The sequence below is a fragment of the Grus americana genome, chromosome 4 (assembly GCF_028858705.1).
Source record: "Grus americana isolate bGruAme1 chromosome 4, bGruAme1.mat, whole genome shotgun sequence".
NCBI lineage: Eukaryota > Metazoa > Chordata > Aves > Gruiformes > Gruidae > Grus > Grus americana.
This window is the reverse complement of record NC_072855.1, coordinates 34692401-34715078: the sequence shown is the minus strand read 5'-3', so window position 1 is coordinate 34715078 and position 22678 is coordinate 34692401. Positions and strand designations below refer to the sequence as shown.

The 22678-nt window shown below is 42.9% G+C and overlaps 1 protein-coding gene across 4 annotated transcripts in view; it reads right to left on the bottom strand.

Annotated features, from left to right (window-relative positions):
• MTNR1A (melatonin receptor 1A) overlaps positions 1-6920 on the bottom strand; it is a 60322-nt gene extending 53402 nt beyond the window's left edge. The window contains exons 1-3 of one of the 4 annotated variants that reach the window (XR_008576890.1): positions 6549-6674; positions 3686-4245; positions 1496-1783 (exon numbers count right to left, since the gene is read on the bottom strand). Coding sequence is in view for 1 of the 4 variants with exons in the window: in XM_054824224.1 (XP_054680199.1) it covers positions 6549-6741 (193 nt within the window). In the remaining 3 variants the exon portion in view is untranslated. Of the gene's footprint in view, positions 1-1495; positions 1784-3685; positions 4246-6548 lie in introns of those variants that run through there. The other 3 variants (XR_008576892.1, XR_008576891.1, XM_054824224.1) reach the window with 3 other exon arrangements.
• Positions 6921-22678: the final 15758 nt, after the last annotated feature.

Below are 22678 nucleotides of genomic sequence, written 5' to 3'. Positions count from 1 at the left end.
AGAGAGTCCGAGTGAAGCATGGAGGGACTTTCTTAGAACTCCAGCAATGGAAAAGATGGAGTCTCCCACGATAAAAAAAAAAACCAGCCCTCCCCTCCCCAACCCAGACAACCTAATTCAAGTCCCTAACTCAAGTATAGGACTCTGAGATTGATGATGCAGCTCTTGATTATAAGGTAATAACTATTCTTCAAAAAGCATATTTAACTATATGACCCGGTACTATATTAGATCATTTATAAAATGAAAACAATGAGCTGAAAGTCTTTTAGTTCTGGTGCAAGGTGTTTCTTCAAGGAAAGGGGTATGAGTTTGCCTTCTCTTTATGGATAGTAAACTTCATTAAAAAAAGAACTATAGAACACAAAACTTTGTACACTTACTGGTCAGTTATTACCACAAAACTATTTAGAAGCTACAGAAGTCACTACTGAAAGGCTGTAAGCATGCTTACTGATTATACCTTAGTTTCTGCTCTACTCGAGAAAGAAAAGATTAAGAAGTTTGCAGCATGCTTATCTGAATTTAAGATTATTGGTAAAAGTTTTTTGGTATATTTTATCCATTCTTAAAACTAATTAAGAAGATAATCAGACCTTTACTCTGTCATGCAAGGTAGGAACCTTTGCTATCTTGCTAAACTGTAGAAGTGCCCACCTTTGTGACTTCAGGAGGGCTAGATTTTGAAAGAACGCTTTAGTAGTAACATTTGTATTACAATCCCAAGCACTGCTTATTTGGTCATTAAATAAGCAAACATTAAAACATTAATAAATTGTGTTCTGTTATCCTAAAGAATTCTTAGTAACTGAAACAGAGGTTGGTAATTGTTTCTCAGGAGTGGAAAGTGTGGAATTTGAGGCAGCTGATGGATGTGAGTAGAAGAAAAACTGCCAGCAGCAAGGGTAACAAGGTTCTTATTGAGGCTGCAAAATTAAACTGTGATGCACAGCATTGAATTGACACTGCAACATTTTTATTGCCCTAGGAAAGCAAGCCTCTGTACAAATAGAACGGACATTGTCATATCAGCACTGGATGCCTATTGTTGGTAGCATTTTCTGTCACTAAACTAGATTTGCTGATGATGTATTATGCTAGAGAGACAGAAAAGTGGATAGTGTAAAAAGAAATAGAAAAGGCATAAGAGTAGAAGCAGATTAGAAATTTCTAATGAGAAGATTAAAGATGAAAACATCTTAGAAAAGGGAGAACCCCTAAAAAAATAAACTTAAGAGACAGCAAATAGTATAGCATCTCAGTACCAGTCTGCTGGCAGCAGCAAACTAGAAAAAGCAGTGCCTCTAAAAAACTTTAGAATGCAGAATCCTGCAAAAAGAAAAGATAGACGAGTTTGACAGACCTATTAGTAAGAATAGAGTATTAATTATTTTAAATACTCATCTTTACCTTTGGTCACTGACAGCATAGTGCCATTTAAACAGGTTTCTGAAGTAAACATTTGATTCAGTAAATTATTCAATCAAAGCCAGTCTGAAGAACAACTTTATTTAAACTGTATCTTTATGCTCAGTTCTGTTCAGTAATTGGCAAAGTTCAGCATCTCCACTAGACATTCTCCCTCCTCCCAAACAGCTTACCATTTTTAATACTGGAAGTTATTCATGTCTGAAATAATGTTCATTGCCATCAACATCTCAGTTTTCATCAGAACCCTGAATTTGTGCTACAACTTGATCTTCTACAAGTTATCTCCCTTGAGTCAAATATTTGTCGGGCTACCCATTTTCTCTCGGGGCACAAAAAGAAGTCCAAGGATCACCTGTGACAAAAACAATGATTCCATTAGTCTGAAGTCACAACAGCAATTTCATTTATTAGATAAAACAATCGTTACTAGAGCATTTAACATTGTCATTTTAAAATTAAAAAAACAAAACATCATCAAGAACAATCATATTCTGAAATGGCTGATGAGATGTCCAATCTGATTATCAAAAGATAGTTCCATGCACTAAGAGAGGAACTCTCCAACTAGACTCTTACACAGCTCAAATCAAAACCCAGGGCCAGTTTGAAAAGCCTCCAAAATAAAATTCTTACTGACAGATCCCATCCCCCAGTTCTGCAATGGTTGTACTATTTAACAAATAGTGGATTAAAAAAAATAATCATAAGTAGCTGAGTTCCTTAATTCTTCCATAAACAACTTCACTGATCTTACAGATTTTGGTCAAGGATTACTCTTGAGTTCATTACTCTTTTGAGCACTCAGAACTGTCTCTACAGAACAGTTTGGACCTAATGCAGCTGAGGCAGATTTAGCATACGTTGTTTTCTCCCCCTTTTCATTGCCATCTCATTCAGAAAAGTAGTTACACACACACTTAAGTTTAAGCATGTGTGCAATCCCAGCGAAGTTAACTTTATCTTGCTGCTCTGTAGGGCCCTGGGGCCTCAGCAACGTCAGACTTCCCTTCTGCCTTCTTCACTAGTAACAAAAATGACTTTTAGCAACAAAAAATTTGGGCTAAGGACATGGGAAATTGGGAAAACGTACAAAACCCTGAATGCATCTAGCACGGAACAGAGATGGGTGAGAAGGGGGTGAATGCAGCTTTCTGCCCTGATGGGGTAGGTGCTAGTTACCAGCTTGGCAACAGTCCCTGTGTTATCCCAACTCGTGTCAGGCGTTAGCAGACAGGACGGGCACAGAAGGGTGAGGGTGAGACTGCTGGGGCTTTTCTTGCATGCTGGAGGCTCCCTTCCAACACTGGGGTCTGTTGGAGGGGTAGTCAGGGCATCTTTGGACCTCAGCACATAAGGCACCCAGGAAAAAACAACCCACCAGGCCAAAAGAACAGTTTCGAAAGGAAGAGAAAGAAGAACAAGAGGTGTAATAGCACTCAAGAGAGGTTTTCTTCATTGACCTGAAGAACAATCCAGTCCTGCAATCACTGAGTACCCAAATCCCCCTGTCACCAAAATGACAGGTGCACATTAACTGATATTTTAATGTAACAAGCAGTAAACTAATCTCTATAGTCAAAGACTTACAACTGCTCCCCCACCTTGTTCTTGATGCATTGTTTTTCTTGGTGTGGGTAACAACGAAGGCATAAGGATACTAGCAATCACTGAATTTGTGTGTAATGTTACATAAATGACTTTAAACAATCTCTTCACTTTTCTGAGATGCTCTAATCCAATGTTGACAGTTTCAAGTAAAAACTCCACTTGTTGCAAAAAGTACTACTAGTTCTTTAATCCACCTTCCTTAAGGCTAGTTATTTCATCTTTTCAGGGTGGAACTGTTGAATGACCTTATTTCTGATGTATGAATATTAGCATTGGAAGATGAGACACATTAGGCTGATTTATACCAAACTTCTTAAAATGAGCTATTCTCATTGTTTTAAAAATTAATTATTAAAGAAAGCACATCAGTTTGAAGTTCAAGCTGCATGAATATGCTATCAAGATATGGGCATGAAAATCCTTATGCCTTGAATGTTTCCCTTGAACTTTGTTTCAAAGTTAAAAGATCACAGACATCATAAACCAAATTCAGTCTTCGTGTAGGCCAGCATTAAATTGCAGCTGTTCCCATCAGGACTGAATTGGTGTCAGGCGCCTGTTAGATTATAAAGTCACCATAAAAAAACCAGACCAGAACTATGAAACTTATTACAAGTCAAGTACATTAAATAAAAGAGGATCCTACCAGTTGCATCATCAGCTTCTGTGTCTAGAAGAGCATCTACTGAAGCCATGCTTGTGACTATGAAGGAGTCTGTAGTATCAGACACTCCTCGCTTGCTGAGACAAACTTCTTTGAGATACTGACTTCTCTGCTTTGATCAGTGTCTTTTACTAACCTTCTGACTGTCAGGAAGGTTACACCACTTGTTGAGAAGGATTTTCTAGGCCTTCCTACCATTCCCCAATGCACTTTTTTAATAAGTCCACAGGTTCAATATGTAGTTATCTTCCAAAAATATTTATATAAGAGAGAGTGGGACAGAGATGCAAGATGTTTTCCCCCACCAAATCCACTTTTTTGGTAAAGTGTTAAATACTCCTTATTCCTGTTAGTCCTCTCTTGCAAAGAAGAAAGAAAGTCTTCAGTGAGATACATTTTCTTCAGGAGGTCTCTTCTGTTCCTCCCTGACCTTTTTCCAGTAGAATTTTCATCCTGTGTCCTTTTTCCTCAATAAATGTGCCAGCAAAAGACTTATTAATATAGGTGGTTGTAAAATCAGAAGTTTCTTTCTTATTACAGCTCTGTAAAAAGTTGTAACTGTCTTTATAATGAGCAAGTTACAAATTAGTTATATGTATAAATCAGATTATTTTCCATGTAATATCTTCCTGAATAGTGTGAATTAGTGTAAACAAGACTTAGGAAACTTTCTTCTTCATACTCACAAATATTAGGCCAGGGTTTTCTAAACGCTTATGCCTCATCATAAATTTACTCACCTGAGTAACCACTTCTTAATTCAATGCCAAGTTTAATAGTGGTGCTCACATAAGTAAAGTTATGCCCAGGCATAGGTTTTTGCAGGATTAGTCAAAACCAATTTGCACACCTTTTTGAAGCTTATTGTGTTCTTTCCAAAGTTTCCTTTTATCCATGTACTAAAAATATCTTGACTTTGAAGAAAAAAAAAAGTACTTTAAAACTTTAAAAGCTTGTTACTATTTTTTCCCCTCCTAAAACAGCCTATAAACTATTTCCCATCTTGTACCAAGTATCTACTTGTTCTAATTAATCCTTAATTTCAGATGGTAAACCAGTATCTAGTTTATGTTCCAGTCTAAAATAATTTATGTTCAAAAGAATCCTCTATTCTAGCTATAGGACATAACTATTGTCAGTCTGCTACAGTTCTTAACAGCCACTATGACAGAAAAGGCAAGAATGAGAAAAGCGGTAAGAATGAGCATGTGAGCACGTGTCAGGATTCAAGAGGGATTACGTGAGATCTACAGTAGAGAATATGCACATGCATCGAGCCCAATGATTCAGCTATGTTTCCAGAAAACAGGCCCCACATTTATTTTAGACTTATTCCCAGACATGTCTGTATTGCAAACTCCCCACGGAAGTGCTGAAGTATATATTTAGTAATTAAGGGGGAGAAGAGTATCACCCTTTCCCCCCGGAGTAGCCCCTGTAATATGCCTATCTCAACCCTTTCTCCCGCCATCTGAAAATCTCCCAGGGAACTGGAGTAGTCAAGCACTGACTTGAGTCTGATTCTGGAGTCTGATTCTCCTCTCAAATATATAGTATTGCAGTGTGTAAACCCTGCCAGCTCCAGTGAATGAAACTTCTGTCAATGAAAGCAAGAAGAGAATATAGTTTTTAGAATTTACACCAGTGGCAACCGTAGGGAGAAAAAAATAAAATCTGTTAGCCTTCGCTTTGATCCTGTGGGTTGGTACTCCACTATGGCTGGATAAAACTGAAATGTACAATCCATTTGTATTACCTGACTTAACCTTAGAAAGTGAAGCATGCCACTGTTTGCTGGAGTCCAATATTAGCCACCATTATTAGACCAGCTTATAGCAAAGCCTGGGCTCAAGTTCCCCCTCAAATGAATTTTAAACCACTAGCTAATGAACTTAGTGGAATTATAATGAAGAACCTGCCAGCCAGTTGTGCAAAAAATAAAAGCAGCATCTCAGTTGTCATGGAGTGAAATTCTGCTTTCGTTAACAATGCGGCTGTCTTCACATGCTCCCATTTTTTTTTTTTCAATGAAAGATGCATAGGGTTTTGAGTGCACCGATCTGGTACACGTGCACAGCAGCTGGTCTGACATGATAAAGCAAAATGAATCTGAAGAAGTTCCTGCCTGTCTGACCAATAATCCATGAACTAAGAGGGATTTGCTCAATAGACCATCACAGAATCTATCCTTTCAAAATTAGAGATTTATTTTTTTAAAAACGTGACTAAATCTGTTTTCTGTCAGATGTTTCCCATTCCCCAAAGACTATACAGCAAGTAGGAGGTGAACAAAGAAAATGAAATGACTGTCTTAGGGTGGGGTTTTTTTTCCCCCCTGAATCCTGCAATGTCTGTAACTTAATATTTGCTTGATTTGAAGCTCCAACCAGAGTATTTATTACTGGAGACATTTCTGTAAGTCAAAGAAAATCGATCAGATGAATAGCATCCAGCATGCACGGACACACACTGTATGCCACAGCAGCATCCCCAGTACCATGGCTAAATTTCATTCTTAAATAAGCCTTTACTTGCCTTTCTTTTTTGCTAGGTGGGAACTGTCGAGAGCTAAAAATAGCACCACGATTCGGTGGCTGGCGCTAAAAATGCCCTTACCCGCTCGATCACCGACTCAGTACGAAAGCCGAAGCCCGTGGCATCTGTCACAGCCTGTAACCGTTAGCTGGGGATGAACGCGAAGAGCGCCCAGCCCGGGAGTTCCGTACCCGGGCAAAGTTTTGCCGGCAGACGAAGAGGCCACGGCGCTGCGCCCCGCAGCCGCAGCCTCCCACCCCACCCCCCCCCCCCGCCCCGGGCGGCTCCCCCCGGGCCCCCCGCCCCTTACCCGCGTTCCGCAGCTTCTTGTTGCGATAGACGGAGAGGATGACCAGGAGGTTCCCCAGCAGGTCCACCACGATGGTGAAAATGAGGATGGCGGCCAAGGTGGAGGTCACCCAGGGCGGGCGGCGCGGGGGGCCCTCGCCCGGCGGGTCCCGCGGGAGGACGGAGCTGTTCAGATCGCTCCCGTTCACTCTCATCCTGCCGCCGCCTCCCAGGGCAGAGCCGGGTGCCGGCGGAGCTGGGCCGCCCGCCGGCGCTGCCTCCCGCTGAGACGGGACAGGACGGGGGTCCCGGCCGCTGCCGCCCCTCCGCCGCGGGGCTGCCCGCCCTAGGGCGGAGCGGGACTGGCGGGAGCGGGCGCTCCTCTCATGGCCGCCGCCGCTCCGGCTAGGAAGTTTCCCCGAAGTGTGCACGTGCCGCGGCGGGACACTTTTATAGCCTGCCCCGCGCCTCCCGCCCCGCCCCGCCCCGCCCGCCGCCACCGCTGCCGCCAGGTGACACCGAGCCGCCCCCGCGCCGGCACGTGCGCGGCCGGGGGTTCCAGCTGCCGCGCGGCGGCGGCGGCGGCGGCGGCGGCGGCGGCGCAGCGGCGCAGCGCCCCCTGGCGGCTCCCGCCCGGCGCGGCGGCCCCATTCACTCGCGCGCCTCGCTTCCCCCATTCATGCGCACGGCCGCTCCATTCAGCGCCGGCCGCTCCATTCAGCGGCGGAGGCGCGAGAGGCATCGGTGGGTTTTGCTGTCTGCGGTTAGGCGGTTTGCAGCGCTCGGGGCTATTTTTAGCTCTCCTGCTTAAAGCCGTCTCTTAATTAGGCGCGCGCTGAACTCCCTTCCCCTCCTCCCCCCGTCTTTATTTAGCATCGCACTCGCACAGTAACGTGAGCGTGGCGAGAAACCCCCCCACCGGGGAGCGGGTCGGTGCTGCTATAAAAAGCTCCTCGCGAAGCCGCGCTCGCTGCGCGCGGGGGCGTCTGAGGACCCGCGTCCCGGGAGCACCACGTGCCGCCGCTGCACGGGGGCGGCGGGGGGGGGGGGAGAGACACACCGCCCCACAGCCCCCCTCCTTTCCTTCCTCTCCCGTCCCCTCGGCAGCGCGGGCGAGCTGCACGCCGCAGCTACGAGCCCGGTGGGATCTGGCTCCGTCGTTTCCCAAAAGCAGCGCGGAGGGAACAGGGAGCCATTGCCCAGTCGTGACGAGAAACCGGCTGAGTGAATGGAGTACCCCCTCACGCCCTCGTACGGTGGGTTTTCTGGTGAAAAAAAAAAAAAAAAAAAAAAAAGACTTTCTTCTGACTGTAATAACGGCACCGAATCTTCTCGCTTGCGTGGTATAAAGCCGTTTAAAATATCTGAGCAAACTGGGCGTAGGACTTACTCTCCCATTCAGGACAACAGAGGCTGCGAGCGCGGGTGGCAATTCACGTTGCACTCCGCTAACCACAGGGCTGTGAGCGGCGCTGGCGCCCACGGGCGACCCCCGCGCAGCGCTGTCCCGCCCGAGACACTTGTCAGGGTACCGCGACTCGGGAGTACCCGGAACCTCGGCGGTGCGTGTGGGTGGGGAGAGTCCGCCGTGGGGGCGGGGGGCTCCTGCTGGGGCGGCGCAGCCTGCGCGGGTGTAGGCAGCGGCTCTGCGCGGCTCTGCGCGGGGCGGGAGAGGCTCCAGCTGCTGCCGCCGCCGAGTCACGCACCGCAACCTGCGCTCAGCCGCCCGGCGGCTACAGCGTTATGCTTGTAATGGCAGTCCTCGGTGGCGAATAATTAAAGCCATCGTTACGGGCGGTTAAAAGCCGTTGTGACCAAGGGTGGCTCCGCCGGCCACGTTACGTAACGGCGGCGGCCGTGACAAGAAAACCGGCGGCCGTTGCCGCGGGGACCTCGGGGAAAGCGGCAGCGGCTGCTCGTATCCCGAGGCGCTACCGACGGCCGCGCTTTTCCGCCGGGACTGAACCCCCTCTTCGGGCGGCTCGGGGACAGCCGGCCCCGGGCAGCCCCGCAGTCCCACGGCTGGGCTGGGCTGAAGGGCGGTGGGTGGAAGGGAAACCCCGAGCTCCCGATTCACCCGGGGCTTTCTTGCACCACCGCGGGCAGCGGAGCACGGAGCACAGCGGCTCAGCCTCCCGCTGGTGCATGACAGCATTATTTTTTTTTTCCGTGGGAGAGCGCTGATTCACTTGATCACTTACTGACTTTAAAAATGCTCGATATTCCGGCAGCGTGTCGTGTCTTTCCTCCGCTTCCCGTGATAAACAGCAGACCCGCGGAGATGTGTCGGCGTTACAGAGCCGTCCCTCCAGCTGCCCCGAGGAGAGCAAAGCCCACCACTGGAGATGGAGAGCAGCAGCCCGCACTAGAGGGGAGGTTGCAGTAGGTGCCCCCCCCCCCCGCCCCCTCACCGCGGCGCCCGGCCCCTTGGGCAGAGGGGGGTGGTGGGGAGCACACCCTGTCCCATCCCGTCCTGTTCTTCCCCCTTGCAGGTGAACTTGCGGAGAGAGAAAAGCGAGCGTGTGTGTCCTTGTAGGTGCATAGAAATAGGTTATCAAGCTGTGGGAGAAGATTAAAATTCGGGGGAGCCAGTATCAGGGGGCCGTCAGATCAAGGGCAGGCACACATGGAGGCAGGCAGAACTGTCTAGTCCTCAGTAGACCTCAGCGGGTGTTTCGCTGGATGGGGAGGGGCTGCCTACAGAGAGTTGTGAAGTTTCACAAGGTCAGATATTTTTAACCAGAAGGTAGAGTGGTGATGAGGATCAGCCCAGAATTTTGCTTCAAAGAAAGGGAATCTGGTCATGAGGTGACTGCTGTCATTTGTCTCATTTCATGGGATGTTCAGCCACACGTTTGCGATTTAGATCCACAGGGGAGTGGAGACATCGCTCAGTCCCACTTCAGTCTTGTGACAACAGAGTATGCTGGGCACAAAGTCTGCTTGTGCTGGTCAGAGCAATGCCTAGGGAAGGGAATGCTCCCTGAAAAGAGAGCGGGAGAGGTCCTGTCAGAAAACCCTATGAGAGCTCAGGGTGACCGATGTGCCAACAAGGGCCAAGATACATTGAGAAGCCTTGTGCTATTCCTCTGTGTGCGGACTTTTCTTCCTGGAGGGAATGGCATTGCACATGGGTCAGGCTCCAGCCAGGACTACCATCCCATTCCCTCCGGGCTGTACTTCTCTCACCTTGACAGAGATACCGCATCCTAGAAAACATGCTGCTTTTTAAGGTTTTACAGGTGTCTACTCACATTTTGGAGATTTAGAGACTTGAAGATGCCGCCCAAATTAGCAGGCTGTGAAAACTGCAGAGGAGCAGCTCTGACAAGATCAGGCTAGTTCACACCGATCAGCATTCAGAGTCGGTCAGGCAGTCTTAGAGGCAGTTTGTCTGGTACTGTCTGTTACATTCTCTGGGACTGGTCTCTCTTTCCCCACATTTTCTACCCTTTTTTTTTCTACATCTGCATTTTTAAAGTGTAAGTAAGTGAAGTTAAATTATGCTTTCCATGAAAGCAGTATAGAAGTGATCAATGCATGAGAATGAGCAAATCACTAGGGCCGGCCACCCCCTATTATCATCGTTTAAATCAGGATTGACTTCACTGTAATCAGCAAAGTTAGTAGAGATCCAAATCAGCTCTTGGTGAATTTACTTTATTACATGAAGAAACACAGAACTTGTCTTTCTTAGAAGAGCGCTGATTTGTCTTTGCTTGAGTTATGTTGTGGGTGTATCTGTTGTGAATCCTGTCTCTGGCCTTATTTCCTGGCTGACCTTGGACTGATGTTGTAATCTTGATTTTGGTCCTGTCTTCTGTTGATCTTACCTGGGTGCTCAGCCCAACTCACCTCTTTGCCCTGTCTGGGGCTGCCAGTTGAGCCTGTTGTCGGCATCTGGCTCTGCCTCCTGCTCTTATGACCTGTGAGAGTGTGCTCTGGTTGGTGAGGGCAATGCCTATGTGGTGGTTTCCCTTGGCTCCTGGCTTGCCTTCCCCTGTGCAGAAGCTCTAGCTGCTACTCCGCAAAGGACACTAGATGAGTGGGAGGAGGCAACGGATCCACACCGTCTGTCTGAAAAGAGAGGTGGAAATGTAGAAAGCATGAGAAGAAATTAGGAAATTCAGCTGATTTTCTGAGTAAGAGAATGGAGGCTGCCTGGCAGGTGGGACTGGAATATGTAGTGGTCAGAAACAGGACCAGGTACTGAGAGTGTGCTGGTATGGGTGCTGGGCAGAGAATGGAATGGGAAGGCAAAAGGTGTAACATTTGTTTCCATCTGGACAAGTCTTCACCAGGGTACTGCATGTTTTTCTATCAGAGGGAGTAGCTGGGCAGGCTGATGACAGATAGCATAGCTGGGAAGGGGCTGGCTTGGACACAGATCCGGGAGGAAGCCCTTGGAGGACTGCACTGGCACAAGAAAGTAGGTAAGCTGTGGTGCCTGTGGCAGTGAAGCAGCCGCTTCTGATATTTTTTATGTTCTGGTGCCTTTCTCTTCTGCAGAGAAGCCCAGGAGCTGCGTGAAATAAATGCAGAGTCTGTTCCGCTCAATCCCAATAGGCATTTCAGTAGTGAAATGTAGAAACTGTCTTAGAGTTGGGGGGGAAAGGGATGAGGCAAATGAACTGGCAGTGTGTTTCGGTGGCAGGCAGTAGTGTGGAGAGTAGGAGCAGCTGCTCATTTGAACGCTCAGCATTAAATTACGTGGGTGCAGATTCTGCCTGGTGCTGTTCTTTATAGTAAAGCTTATTATTTTGAGACCTTCAGAGTTCCCCCATTATCCTGAAGAACTGTTATGATGCTGATGGTTCTTGGGCACTCTAGGGAAAAAAAAACCCTCATAGCTCCTCTCCGTTGTGATGCTCTGAGCCACTTTCACAATCATATTTGCCAGCCTCTTGGGCTGGTCTCCTAGAGCACTGACACAGTCCTTTAGTTCTCCCCACAAACTTGCCTTGAGAGCTGATGTTCAGCTCTTGCTGATATGCCATGGGTAAACATGTGGGACAATTCCACTTCCTCAACAGTAAAATTGGTGTGGCAATAAGTATGTCACATCTCAGCCCGTGGTGGGAGATACCTGCTCTTCATTACGTCAGACCATTGGTTGTGATGCTGCATTACAAATGAACTTTTGTTCCTTCTGTCTTGTAGAGGAATGGTTCTGAGTGCTGAAATTTCACCATGTTTTATTTTGTGATCTGCACCTCTCTTTCCCTGCTGCATGTGTGTGACAAGTGTTTTATTTACGTGGTTTTTTTCTCACTTACAATCTGTGGTATCTTCTACCTACATGTTGTAAGCCCTAAAATAACTGTGTAAATTGCATCCTGTCTACGAATACCATTTTTGGGCAGATGATGTAAGATATTGATGGGAAAGGTGCCAGCTCTTTATTTCTTCATTCAGCGCTGCCTTAGTGCACACTTTTTGTTTTCAGATCGAGTGTTATAACAGTTCTTGTGCAGCATGGGTTGCTTCTGCTTCTGGCTTTGGGGTTTCTAAGGTGAGATGCCATTCACCACGTGGCTAGGACAGGGAGAAATGCTCTGTAGAACTATGTACTAGGACTCTTCTCTACATACTCTCTTCTCCTGCAACATGAAATGGCCTCAAAAGGAAGCAATAGTAGCTTCTCACTGTAGAATATTATCTAATTGTTGAAGCATTCTCCAGGATGATTAGAAAATTATCTTTGAAACTTTGCAAGCAGAAAAGGGAATGAATCTTGGCTCATCTGTGTTTTAGGGTGGGAAAGTGCAATGCTGCGTATTGTAGCTGACTCTTTTAAGCATGCTACCTCTGCATTTTGATTTTAAAGATTAAGTTGGAGCTAACTTTGAACTTGGAGGGATGGGGGCGGGTAAGGTTCAGGGCTATAAATCCTGATTGGAAACTGGTGCTTTCTGAAGTCTGTAGTCTAGCACCAAAGTTGCTGAGATAAATGAGTTAATACTCAGCTTTGTCATCAGTGGTTCCAACGCTGTATTACATCAGTACTTCTAGTGGTAGATCGCGCTAAGGGGCTTAACTTGCTACCTGTAAGTATAGAGTGAGGTCACTTACCTCAAACTGTACCTCTACTACACGATCTGTTGCCTTGCCCTCTCCATTTCTTTGTCCTGTGATTCTTCAGGATATTGGTCCCTAACAACTGGTTTTGAGAGTTGATTGACATAGATGGTTCCAAAATGTTAGCAGCCCAGTGCGTAACAAGCAAAGCTGCTAGTCGGGGCACTCTGCATCACTGCACGCTTGTGCATTGAGGGAACAGAACTGTTGGATTGTTTGTGACCGCCTTCTGCTTCCTTCAAGTCTGCATTTAAAATGTTAACAATAGGGATTTCCATGGCGCTAGCATTTATTTATAGTGTCATGACAACGTGTCACTCTGCTGCCCTGCCTTCTGGGCACCGTTCCAGACACTGCCTGGTACATACCATTTTCTTGCATTAACTGTAGAAGTTGAAATCCTCCTGCAGTAAAATTAAAGTTCTGCCAAAAGCCAGAACATACCTGCACGTTCAGATTGTCAGCTGGTATTTTGTCTTACAAGGCTGTTGCCCGTTTATATGTGCTGTTACAACAGTTTGTTATTTAGCAAACACTGAAGTTCATGCTGCTTCCAGTTCACCCATTTCTCTGGTGTTCTCACTGTGCTGACCAAATGCAGGCTGTCTACTTAACACTTAAATTTGTTTTTTTCTATACAGGAGTCATACTTCATATGACAATGAGGGAAATAGCATATTCCTTTAACAGAGCATGCAAAATGGTTTAAAATACAAATAAAATTCTCTTACTGTTTATGTGTTTTTTATACTTGCCTTTGAATATTCTGCTCTCTTGTGTTTATGTTTTTCCTTCTCGGCTGCAATTTTAACACCTTTCAGTATTCCCTTGTATTCTCTTCTATGACTTCTATTTTCTCAGTCTGAATGAATGCTTTCTTTGGCTTTCCTTTTGTTTAAATATGGGGAAGAGAGGGGACATGTTTTGAATAGAAATCACTGAACTGGGATTACAAAGAGAATTGGCTGCAGTAAAGCTTCATGTATTAAAATCCAGCCAGAACGATTCTTACCAAGTGTATAAAAGCAGAAAAATAGAAGCTCAAAGAATGCGTAAAGAAAGTTAACATGGAAATGGTTGAAATGAATGGGAAGAATTGAGACCGATAGTCTTTGTTGTGAAGTTAGATGAGAATGAGCCAGGTATGAGGTAGGGTAGGGTGCTGACCGTGGGGGAATGGAGGAGGCTAAAATGCTTACAATGGAAAAACACAGGACTGTTGCGTGTTAGTCAATATTCTTGTTTTAGGTTGTTAATGCTTTACTGAAACCAGTGGAATATAACTTGACTGAAACAGCGATGACCCAATTCCATGATGTAATGCTGTGGAGCACCTGGCAATGGGCCCTTTAAAAAAATGTGAAAACGTGCAATTCGAATTGATGGAAAAACACTAAGACTTAATCTGATTTGAAATCATCAGAGGCTGTACTAAACATTGAGTGTTATTGATAATATAGAACCTCACATAAAAGGGATCTGTAACATAGTTGCTTCTAAAGTTTATTCAGCAAACATGGGCTGAGCCATTTTCTTCATTTAGAGTATTACCAGTAAAGCAAGGAGGAGATCCTTGAACAGTCTTCTTTGGCTGCACGGTTTCAAAAAAACCCTTTTCAGTCTTGAGACTACAAATAACAACTTCTTGGGTTGGGTTTTTTTGTTTGCTTGTTTCTGTTTGCCTCCCCCCTGAGCCCCCCAGTAAACCCAGAGTAGGCTCAGATATAGTTTGTAGATGAGAATAAGCTCATGACATTGATTTACCTTTCCTTCTTTGTCTATAAGGATGACAAAACTTCCACTAAATCATCCAGGTGATACGCCACTGTGAACAGTTTCTAAGGACAGAATGTGTGTGAAGAAATGGAGGCTAGAAAGGCCAAATAGGTAATTGTCTTTGAGCTGGCAATTGTGTGTACTGCTGAATGCTTGCTTAGCTTCTCTTTATATTAATTTTTCTTACTGCCTTCAACAGCTTATTTCACATTTAATTTATTTTTATTTCCTACTCTTTCTATTTCACTAATGAACAAAAAATGCATTTAGTGACAATTTCTGCTGTAACGTGTTAATTCGCTCCTCAGTATGATGCACCAGACTTCATCCTTGTTAAGATTAGTAACTCCTCAGGTTGTTAAGAGCCATGTGTCAATATAAAACCTAGCCACAAAATAAACCACAAGGTCAGCAAAGGTTAGTCAATCTTCTCAGGGATCTCAAAGTCAAGAAATGTGATGTTTTCCTCAAATGACTAAACAAGTAACACGTCAGAGGTCCTTCTGCTAAAGGATTCAACGCATTTAGTATTGCTCAGTTATCAAAAAACACTTTTCTTTTTCAAGTGAATACAGCGCTCTTCAAAGCTCTGAGAAATGTTTCCTATACGTGGAAAAGATGCAATACACCCAGGGGACAGAAATGCTGTCTCTGTTACTATTGTACCTGGTCATATGCTTCAGAGAGAATGATGTGTGAGAGGGCAAATCTGCCTTCACAGCAAGAGCTTGATGTCCTTTCTGGAACTGCCGATCAGGATACCCAGCTCGATGATGGCTACATTGAGGTAGTCAATATTATTCTGGGCATGCACAGAGAGACTGTCTCATTTCCTGTGTGTGAGCAGAAAAACAAGCTGGAGTGGTGATGGGAGGCCATAAGAACTTCCTGAAGTCAGCGGTCAGCACTACATCGCTCTGTCACGCTTGGCCCAGCTTGCTCCAGGTAACACGAACTGTATCTTGCGATTCCTCACGCGTCCCGTTCAGGGTTGATTATATTCATTTGATCTGCTGGTTTAGGCATCCTCATGGCAAGATGTGCGTGTGGGTGTGTGCTTATCTAACAGGTAACATCTTGCAGCTTTATTTAGTATTTACGTTATCTCCCTCCACATGTCCCCACCCTTTTGCTGAGAAACCCAGTTTGTTTGCCCAACTTTACCCCAATCCTCGTGCTTAGCCACAGAAGTTCTTTTCAGTTTTGAGCCGGTCTCACCCTGCAATGTAATTTCTGCACTTGCTGCTTTTCATTTCACTTCCGTCCTTAAATCCTCACCCTGGGACGATAAGACAGAGGTATTTATTAACTTGTGATCTCTGCTCCTTCAGAGCTTGCAGTTTCATGGTAACTACTCCCCTCTTCCAACAAAAAAAGATCTAAAGCCTGTACAGAAAAGATGGAGAAAAATGAGAAGGCAGTAAAACAGAAAAAAATAAATCTGGCGGTTAATCAGTCAATAAACACCACTTGCAGTACACACAGTCACTAAGGGGATACCATTTAAATGTATTGGCTTAGAAATTTTACATCATTAATCCGTGATTAATCCTTGAAGAAGTATTTCTGGTTTCACTGAAACTGTTTTGCATTCTAAAACAAAAAGAAAAAAGTGCCAATATGTAAATCAAAACTGCCTGCAAAGACAACTTGCATGGTAGTGAAAGGCTGTCAAAAGTAATCTGAAAATCTTTCCCCCTTGAGAATTATGATAGTTACCATAAAGTTTATTTATTCTCACTAGTTTATAAAAAAAAAAAAGTACCCAGTTAGTCTCTGATCATGAAAATGCTAGAGACTACTCACATGAGTATAATTACTTATATTCACAAGGTTTCCAGGCTAAACTCTTATAAACTGTTTTATTTAACATAAGAATTTATAATATACGTATCTCAACCTGTGATACAATACTTAATAATCTGATGTGGTGGAATGGTTCTTTTTACAGGTGTAAAATTGTTTCAGAGCTCTAGAAAATATGCATGAACCTTCCTTCACCCTCTGTGGAAAACCTCAAGTCAAAGTTATAAAAACATGGAAGGAATTACTTAAATTCAGGGGATACACATAAATAATCTGTTCATTGATATTTTCTTGATCACTTTTGACTTTCAAAGCACATATTAAACTTTTTTTTTCAGCAAGAGAAGAGTTTTTCCTCAAACATAACAGTTGCACTGCACTCAAGCAGCTTCTTTGTTGCATACTATCATCAAACAGAAGAAGAAACATTTAGAGTAAAATCTCCCATAATCCTTGAGAAATTTACTTTACAAGACACTTCTTTTTTTTTGTCTGTCAGGTGTTCAGGATATGTGAATAAAAAGTCTGGGCTTTGAAACTAAGATTCTGAAGTTTGCACTGCTGTACTGGACTCTGTTGTTACTGGACTCGTTACACTTTGCTTGCTCTAACGCACTTTAAATACAGACTGCTGGGATTTGATTAAGGTAATCTTCATTTTCTTTCTAATGCCATTCCATTTTTGTAGGTGTTCACCTCATATTTTCTTACATTTGGAAAGATACCTTTTTCTTTCTAGATTTGCTGTCTCTATAGCAAGAGATAATTATCTTTGGAAGTTATTATCATCAGAAAAAAGGAGGTGACAAATCCAGAAAGACATTTCTCTGACCTCTGATACACTCCGTGAAACAACTGGAGGCACCATAAGAGAATGCTTACTCAACTGAGTGAAGCAGAAGTGATTCTGCTTTCTGGAAGTATTTAGTGCCCAGAGGATCAAGTTTTGCACTGAATTGCGTTCTATATTACTAGTGGATTTTTTTTTTAGATTAAATGATGTGCAAACTAGCAAATTTGGATTTTATTCCAAAGTTCCAGTCCCAGGTTGATTGCATTCCTGCCACTGACTTCAGAAAAACAGGCCTTCAGAAGGATGGTTAATCTACTCCATGCTACGCAGTGTGCACATTGTGCCACAAACAGTGGCGACCAAGTGATCTTTTCTGTGTAGGAAACGTGAAAGTTAGAGATCTTTATCACTTGCATTAGCTGAGGAGATGGAAACAGCAACAGTGGAAAGTTAAAGTCATTAAGAACGGCAATGTGGAAATTCTAGGAATAATTAAACCCAAATCAAGCAATTAATGCCTGTGTTTTGTTCAAAACTTGATATTCTTCGTCAAACCTAATACTCTTTCGCGACTCGGCATTTGATCAATTGTAGTTTGATTGATTTGGTTAACTTGTAGTAAACCCATTTTCTGTGGCAGTGCTTCTGCTGTTCTTAAATTAAGCTTCACTAATTTTGGCTTATTTAGGATCCCATTATATGTAATTGTTTTCAGTTTTTACTGATACCAATTAATATGAATGAGTATTAAAATTACTTTTCAATTAATGTTTTCAATTAAAATAGCCTTAGTTTCTTGGGGGGAGGAATCCTGGTTTGATGCCATTATAAGAAAGAATGACAACGGGCAAAATGCAATATGGATAATGCACAACTGGCAAGTAAATTATGCAGTGTCACAGTAGATTCTGGCTATGCACTATATCATTGAGGAAAATAAACAGGCTTCTTATGGGAAGGACTGAGAATTAAAATTAGTTCAAGGTACAGATATGCACGTAGAAATGTCTAAGTATGAGAAGAAAAGCCATGCTACAGTTAGAATTAAAAAAAAAAAAGTTAGAAGCAAAAGGATAGGATAGAGAACATTTTGCCCAGGTGGAGGTTCCAGATGTGAGAGAGATGCATTAGACGGAAATTATTTTAGAAGTAGAGGCCCACTTGACAGGTGTATAATAAGTCCCTTGTCATTGCCTGTGAAGTCACAGACGCACCCTTGAGTAAAACCAAACAGTAACAATTCAGAGAAAACAACTCCATCAAAGTTGTGGGGTTTTTTTTCAGCAACTAACCTCTGCATAAAGCACCTAACTTTTTGACCAGAAAAGTTATTTTTTCATCATGGATAATAGGCTTAGGAGAAATGCTCAGAAACTATCTGAGATATTCCATTATCCTGTAACAGAGTCAACCAAATTGATACCTGACTTATTTTCTAACTTATTCTTCCATCTGGGGATGGATGCCTCATAGTGTCCACAGGACATTGGTTACAATATTCAATTATCCCTATAGCTGTGAAGATTTTCCCAAGGTTTTCTTTAGCTTTGTTTGAATTTAAATGCAGACAGTATTCAGAGTTAATATTGAAAAATCAGGTTATTACCTGAGCAGTGAAACTGACTGAGCTTGGTTTTCCACAGATTTGTTTTACTTTCCTGTAAGCTGTTGCCATCTTCCTTCTGTGCCCCGTGACACTCTGGGCAGATAAAAATCATGGGAGTTGTGGCTGATTGGAAGCCACACACAGAGGTGTAGGGAACCCAGGTATATTAGAGTGAGTTGCGTGCCTTTACCTCTGCTGATGTCTTTCCAGCTTCTCTGTTGCTTAAAACTCATAGAAAGTGCCACTTTAGTTGAAATTGGTAGCTTAGGTAAGGGAGCTAATGTCCGAGAGAGATGTAATGCATAATTGCATAAACCTTATTTTGTAAGGAAATAAAGCTAAAAATTACCTGGAAGATCAGCTTATTAGTTACAGCTTTGTATTGGGATACAAAAAAGTTCAGGTCTTATTTTAGCCTAAGATGCTCTCCATTACCCAGGACAAGTCATTTAGTCTCTGTGTACTTTAGTTCTCCATCTGTAAAATGGAGATAATTATACATTCACTCCCACATTTCTAAATCTTATCTATTTTAACTGTCAACTTCTTAGGATAGGCACAATCTCTCATTAAATGTTTGCATTGTATATAAACTGGAATTCTGTCTGACTGGATCCTCCAGGCAATACTTAAACATAACCAACTACTAATGTGTATTTGACATTTGACTATGACTCAATCAAAGTCAGATCAGGACATTTAGATGTGGTTTTGGCCATTCCTTTATCTTATTAAAAAAAAAAACCAAACAAAACCCAACCAACACTGCATATACCACTCTCCCCCCAAAAAAAGAAAAAAAAAACAAACCCAAACCCCAAACAAACAAAACAACACAAACACAAGAAACACAATGGACCTTTGATTCAGTAAAATTTTAGCTTCAGTAATAACTAGTATAAATTTCAGAATTTTACCTGCACTTAGTGAAAAGTAAGATAACTTCACTGTTGTATCTATATCCTGTAAGGCACTTTTTCCCCTCGCTGAGTCCTAACTTGACCTTGCTCCTTGTGGTGAAAGGCTATGCTTTCTCTGAGGACATGAAGAGCAAATTTAAAAACAAATAAAACCCTAAACAAATCAAAATAAAGACAAACTACTTCTTTAAATGATCAGAGAAATGGTTTTTGCTAACAAGAACAGTCATAAGTGATCACAGCTGGCACTAATAGAAATTCAGTTGCCTGGTGTATTTTCCCCTCCCATCTCTGGGCTCAAGAGTCTTTGCATAATTTCTTAACTTTTTTTTTTCTTTACATTACACTTAAATACTATGCACCCGTCTAGCAGTAAAAGGTTATGAACTATTTTATTTTTGGATTACTGATGAAGACTGAGCAAAGGCAAAATAAGAAAAAAAGATGGATCTGGAAAAGATTAAATACAGGCTTTAAAACATTGTGCTGAGAATAGCTAATCAGCAAACGAAGGTGTGTGCGGGCTCTGTGCAATTAGCACTGCTTATAGCAGTGTCAAGTTGCTCTAACGCAGGCTAAAGCCTGTGCTGGCAGCCAAAACGCAAGCTCTTGAAGGGCCTAAGTTGCACAGCAGATGCTGTAGGCCTTGTTCAGGGCAATTTCACAAAAGGGTGGGCAATAGCTTTCCACATTCACCCTTTTCTTTTGGTCTACGCAAATTAGTCCTACATATGCTACATTGTTGTATTGTTATAAAGAGACGTTTCTTAAATGTGACTGTGACTACTAACTTTTTATTTTGACAGACTGTTGATTCAATATATCTCAAATTGCTGCTTGGTATGGGTTTGAATTTATCGGTCAGAGAGGCTGCAGGCAGAACAAGGACTATAATGTGACTAAAGATTTTGCACTTGATTCTGTTCTCGTCAAAGTGGCTAGCTAACCCGCAATTAACTGCTGTGGTTTATGGTCACATCCAAAGTGGAAAAAGTACTGCGTGCCTCTGCATACTGGACCGAGAGAAAAGGGGGTAAAGTGTGGTCTGTCTGTCACCTGTTAGGAGTTGTGAAGTCATGGCACTGACAGGCTGAGGTATTGTATCATGTATTTAGTCAAAGGCTGAGGCAGCTCTGCCCGGGGAACTCATTCGGTGCCTCAAATAACTTCTTAGCTGTACAGAGAGAGCCCTGTGCCTAGGATGAGTGCTCGATACATTGAGGGAGAGAGATCGTTATGCCCAGAAGCTTTTGACAGGTCTACTTTCATAAGAGAGACATAGTTAACCTGTTGCATGTACATCAATTGGGAAATTATGAAATCACAGCACATGTATTGTCGTCAAATATTTAGCTGAGATGGTAACTGCAAAAAGCTTTATTTTTCATTCTACTTGTAATCTCATAGCAGATGAAGGTGCACACTACATTATATCTTCTGACATTAAAAGAAAATTACCCACCACCACCCCCAAACATCCAAGGGATGTTTGTTCTACTGAGTACTCAATTGTTTAGTAATAAGCTTGAAAAACTAACAGCTGTTGCAACCTAGTTTGAACCCAGAATTATTTGGCTGTTTGAGGCTAACAGTAGATAAGCTTTGCGTGCTTAAATTTTTTTCATTGGCATGAGTGGTTCTAAGAAAACTGAGCTGGACGTGGTAATTCTTTTAAATATTTCATTTGTGTGTTTATTAAATAATTAGCAGGCCAATCATAAGCAGCTTTGAAGGTTCAAGTCCTTAAGGAGAGTTTGATCAGAGTATTGATGATATCTACTGACATCAGAAGAATCAGTTTATGATATACTTTATGTCTAGTTCCTGATACATGAATTATATTGCTTTTGGATATTATCAAACCACAGCAGCATCAGGAAACTCTGCTAAGCTACACAATCTGAAAAGATTATCATGACCTCTGGGTTCTTGTATTTCTAAAAGGAATTTGTACTGCTGCCGCTTTGTCTAGTGTCAGAACTGAACCTGATATGCAAGGCCATATGAACACCCTTCTTCATCATTGACATGTTTTGATCCTCTTCAGTATTCTTAGAGGGGCAAGAAAAACCAATACATTCAAATTATTTTAGGAGACGATGGCAGGAATGAAACCTGTGGTACGGTTATGATATAATCATGTCAAGTCCTGCACTTTGATCTTATGTAAGCAGACATTTGTCAGCAAATTTGTCTGGATTTCTCCTACCCAGAAAATGAGTTGATCCCTTAGAAGCCAAACCTCTAGAGCGAACTTCTGGTCAAGTCCGCTTTGGCAGATGAGTCTGTAACACTCTCTGTTTTCTGCCCTAGAAGAATTTGCTACAGATACAGAATCTTAGTCAGCCCTTAGCAGCTCCAGTCGAAGCGGCAACAACGATCTGCAAATACACATCTCCTTCTCTAGTGGTCTTCACCTTCCTAAAAATTTCAGTTTTGCTGGGGCTTTTGGTTATACTTTTCTTCCACTGGTACTATTTTCTAATGTTTGTTCTACTTTTGGAACCATGTGTTAAAAGTGAGTGAATCTGACAGATTTTCCTCACTAATTGATCAGCATCACTAACATGATTACCCAGCAAGCATTTCAAACTGGTTGATGCCAGATCATCTTAAAGCTTCCCATCTTCAAAAGCCTGTCATTCTTTTCACCTTTTTTGTTAAGGTGTTTTACAACCAGCCTGTTAGCTGAAGTTAAGGAGGCTCACCTGGTTTGCTCAGTAGGGTAAATCAGTCACAGCTGAGTGTTGTATATGTATGCAGGTTCCTAAAGTCTATAAAGCCACCAAACCAAGGTGCATCCTGGATTCTTGTGTAGTTGTAGTGTGTGTTAGCAGCCTTGTTGGATTATAGTCAGTTGTAATGTATCTCCTCTTAGCTGGCCAAACTAATCAAAGGCTTATTGTATTTAGTATTTATCATCTTTTCAAGGAAGCTGATATGATTTGGAGGCTCAAGATTGTTGCAGTAGTTTGTATGGAGAATATATACTGGATGAAGTGCTTGATCAGCTTTGTGTTACCAGTTTTGTCATATCTAAATTTTTACTTTCTGTGACTTCACCTATGAAAAATTCTGCAGCAATAACTTAAATGTAAAAATGCAGAGACTGCTTTCAGAAGTCATTTGTGCTAGTTAAAGTTATATGTTAGACTTCAATTTCAATTATGTTA